The sequence below is a fragment of the Macaca fascicularis genome, chromosome 6 (genome assembly GCF_037993035.2).
Source record: "Macaca fascicularis isolate 582-1 chromosome 6, T2T-MFA8v1.1".
In the NCBI taxonomy this organism is placed as follows: Eukaryota; Metazoa; Chordata; class Mammalia; order Primates; family Cercopithecidae; genus Macaca; species Macaca fascicularis.
The window spans coordinates 77,134,344-77,138,571 of record NC_088380.1 but is presented as its reverse complement, the minus strand read 5'-3'; the positions used below and the strand labels follow the sequence as shown (position 1 = coordinate 77,138,571).

At 46.3% G+C, this 4,228-nt stretch overlaps 1 protein-coding gene across 1 annotated transcript; it reads right to left on the bottom strand.

The window, feature by feature from the left end:
* Positions 1-725: 725 nt before the first annotated feature.
* On the bottom strand, positions 726-2,677 carry TMEM174 (transmembrane protein 174). The gene is made up of 2 exons (XM_005557132.3): positions 2,000-2,677; positions 726-1,809 (listed from the first exon to the last, which is right to left on the bottom strand). The coding sequence occupies exons 1-2, from the start codon at positions 2,623-2,625 to the stop codon at positions 1,704-1,706; spliced, it is 732 nt and encodes a 243-aa protein (XP_005557189.3). The 5' UTR covers positions 2,626-2,677; the 3' UTR covers positions 726-1,703.
* Positions 2,678-4,228: the final 1,551 nt, after the last annotated feature.

Genomic DNA, 4,228 nt, shown 5'->3' with positions numbered 1-4,228 from the left:
ACTCCAGGTATCTCCAAGACCAACTGTCTGCCCTGCCCTCCCCAGCTGCACATGGGGATGTACTTCCCTAACAAGGTTTTCTTTTTTGAGCTACTTTTGATGTTCATTGTAGCCCAAATTTATGAACATAAAATTATGGGGTGGGTGAGGATAGCAGGGGTTGGGGGGAGACAGTGAAAGCAGCACTCAAGGTTAGGGTGGCATGAGGGGCCCAAAGTGTCATCTGTTGGTCAGCATGCCACTGGTGATGTTCAGTCTGGTCCTTGTCACCAAACTTCTTCTCCAAAACCAATGGCCCTCAGCTAGGGACCAGTGTCTCAGGGATCTGTTGAACATAAAGCTAGTTTCTGTAAATGAAATCATTTCCACCTATCAACTATCATCAAACATGAAAGTGGATGTGAAAAGACTTTGTCCCTAAGATATAACATCAATAACAACAATAATGTACCAAGCTTACTTCACTCATGTCCTTTGAAAGCTAGACACTTCTGATCAAAATTAGTAAAAGTCGTTCCATATACAAACATGATATCAACATTTTTTAAAGAATTGCTACATTCCATGTGGCACATCCTTTGGGATGTGCCACCCTTACCTTGAGTGGCATTGCCTTTGAAGCCTAAAGCAAATATTTTCTTTTAAAACCTAATGGTTTTAAACTGTCTCTTCTGAAGTCTGTGAGTCAGTTCCAGTTGTTTATTACACAGCCAAATTCAGAGAGATTAAGGACACCAAAGATTTTAATGAAGAAGATGAGTTTCTTTTAGTCATAAAGATTGTTTCTATCATATCATTCCCCATGTGTTGACATGGCAACTCTGCTCTGTCTCGCTCCACAGACCTACGGGTACTTAGGAAAGTCCTGTGTTCTGTCAGCCGCTGGGCCCAGTTAGTTCATGCCTGGTGCAGGCCCCAGCCCGGGGTGGACCAAGAGCCCACCCAGGTACATCACAAGTCAAGCTTCAACCTTGCAGAAGAGAACAGCAGCAGCCAGGGGTCACTGTGACTCAGTGATCAGGGAAGGATTTATACACAGTGTTATCCTATTACGGTCTATTTTGTGTAATTTAGCCAGGTATCCAATACTATTCTAGCAGGAGACATGCTTTATGTTATCTCATTGGTTTGATGTTTTTGTTTTGTTTTGTTTTATTTTATAGCCTTTAAGGTACCCAGAGTCCTCAGAGAGGCCAGATGGCAGCTGAGTTGTTTGGGATTAGTGAGTCTGCTTTGGGGCCAAGGACAGCCACCAGGAAGTCTCCAGCTGGGCCTGCTTTCTCTTCCCTGCTTCCTTCCCACCAACTCTCACCTCTGTGGAAACTCCCAAAGTCTCAGAAGTCATGATTTTTTCATTGGCTGCTGGGGTTAAAATTGAGCCACCAATGCCTTCCTACAGGGAAGGGGGAAGGTGGGGGATGAAAAAGTGAAATTCCTGCTCCTGAGCCTTACACAGGAGATTTCTTACCCGAGGGAATCTGAAACCGTTCCAGAGGAAAATTGCCTCGGGCCAGTCTAATTTTTACCAGTCTGAGACATTGCTCCCACTTCCCCTTTCCCCCTTTGAATGATCTCTGTCAGGCTGCCTGGGCACTGCTGTTGCTTCTGAAGGTCGCAACATAGAACACCACGGTTGTCAGGTAACAATGACGGAAACGCTTGCTCCCTGAGCTGAGCATTGTATTATTATATCAGAATAGTCTCTAGCGAGGGAGAGAGTATATTTCTTCGTAAGGTGGAGGAGAGAAGCAGGCACAGGCCTCCTCTTCCAGCTGTGTCTCTTCTACCTGGTCAGCATCAGGACTGGGCCTGAAATGTGAGCAGAAAACACAGGTACATTATGGTCCAAAGCACCATTCACAGAACCAAGGCTGCCATCGTGGGCAACAGGCTAAGCAGAGATTCGCAGTCTCCCAACACCTTATTCATGGACCAAACAGCCACAGATCACGATGGAGATGGCTAGAAGGAGTGCATTCCCCCAGTAGACACGCCATACCTGTGGTTTCCACCATCCGCGAAAGAAGGGCAGCCTTCATCAACCACAAATGCAGAGTTATCTTGAGGGTAGATGGTGTAGTATTGAGGAGGACTCGGCACGGCAGTTGCTGCCCCTCCAGGGGTTATGAGGCCACAGGGGCTCACCACAGACTGCAGGTAGCTGGTATTTATCCCCATAGGCTCTGGAGAACCATAAGGAGGAGGGATGTACTGCACCACAGTGGCCCCATGGAAGGTGATGGGTTGGTTGATGCCAGTGAAAACAAATGATGGTCCTCCTGGTGTCTGTTCCAAGTCCGGGACCCTTTCCTCACTTTCTTTGCACAACTGGCAGGAGAGCATTTTGAACTTGCACACAGATATCAGGATGAATGTCACCCCAACCGACAGTAGGACAGGCCCAAGGAGCTGGGTCCATTCAAAGTGGGAGACACCTTGGTATTTGATCCAGCCCATGACAGTGAATGTGATCCCCACCAGCCCCAGAAAGATGCCTGAGAAGAGCAAGGTGGCCCCAGCCTTGTCGTCATCGGACACCTGGATGTCAGCGGTGCTGGGTGTGTAAGGAGTGACGGAAAACACATTGACAGGGAAGTCCTCCAAGCGGCCGCTGCCCTGCTCCATTGCTCCTTGTGGCCTCACCCTGCTTCTTAGAGTGGAGAGGATTGTGAGAGCCAAGGAATCACAGGTCCAAATTAGTTATAGAAGAACTCAGGGCTTGTGCTTAACAGGGTGTAACACACAGAGGGCTGGACCTTGTTTAGAAGAATAAAGGTCTGAGAAATGAAGCCTGAAGTTTTCTCATGTATTGTCAACAAGTGGAGGTCTCTGTTTTGCAAGTCAATGACAAGCTGTCTCTCTAATTCACATTCATTCAATCACACATTCAAAAATTAACTTATTGAGTCCATCTTTCTTTTTCTTTTCTTTTCTTTTTTTTTTTTTTTTCTTAGAGCGTGGGTCTCACTCTGTCACCCAGCTGGAATGTAGTGGCACAATCATAGCTCACTGCAGCCTCAACCTCCTGGGTCAAGCGATCCTCCCACTTCATCCTCTCCAGTAGCCAGGACTACAGGCACACATCACAATGCTCAGCTAATTTTTAAAATTTTTTGTAGAGATAGGGTCTCATTATGTTGACCAGGCTGGTCTCAAACTCTTGGACTCAAGTGATCTTCCTGCCTTGGCCCCAGGAGGTACTCTTCTATAGCAATTTAAGATGCTGCCATAAGACCCTGTTTTTGTCCTCCCCAACACAGGTTTGTAGAAATGGCAGAGCTCCCTCAAGGGTCTCCAGCAGTGAACAGGGCCCTTGATATATCCACACATGCACAGGAGTCTAACCTGATTTTCCCAGTGGTTCAGCTCATTAGGAATAGACAGACACCTATTTCTTGACCGCATGTGTATTCCTATCTACTTCACGAACCCCTAGCTGTGATGATACTTAAACTTCAATAATAGTTCTCACAAAGCCCTAAGATCCTGTTCTTTTCTGGCCAACCCCATACGCCTTTTGCTTTCTGCATTTGGGGAGTAATTCTAGCCTTGGGAGAGGAACAACATCGTAGGAAACCTTTCTATGCACTGCATCACTGCCAGGGGTTGAATAAGCATCAGGTATGACCTGGCTCACTGGGACACATGCTTCGGACCCTCCCTCCATGGTGGCCACACAGTTCCTGGTCTCCAAGGTGAAACACCAGCTGTGTTTTGGAGCCTGCTGTTTTCCAACCAAACACAAGTTGATGTAGAGAAGACAGTTTAATTTTCAATAACATTATCTCATTCATGACTGCAAAACTTCCAAACAGCCCCATGAGTTTCCTCCTCCACTGAATAATAACTGTAGCCTTCTTTCCTTCCTAGACAGATTTTATCCAAGCAGATGCTCTCTGCAGTAGTTAAATATTATATTAGTTCCCTTTTGCAGAATTGAGAGAGCTGCCGTCTTGCCCCAAGGCAGAGCTCCCTAAACTTCCCTTGACAAAGAAATCATGTGGGCCACTTTTTTAAAGGACAAAATGTGAGCTCCCAATTCAGATCAACAGAATCAAATATCCAAGGGAAGGACCTCAGGTGATTTATCATTAAGAAATCTTAGGAAACCCTACCTCAGGTTAACCCTAAATGCTTCTAGGAGACCAGAGGACTTTCTCCCCATGAAAATCCCTCTCCCTGCTACAGGACAAGGCTTGTAATCTCCTACTTCACTGCCAAACAGATG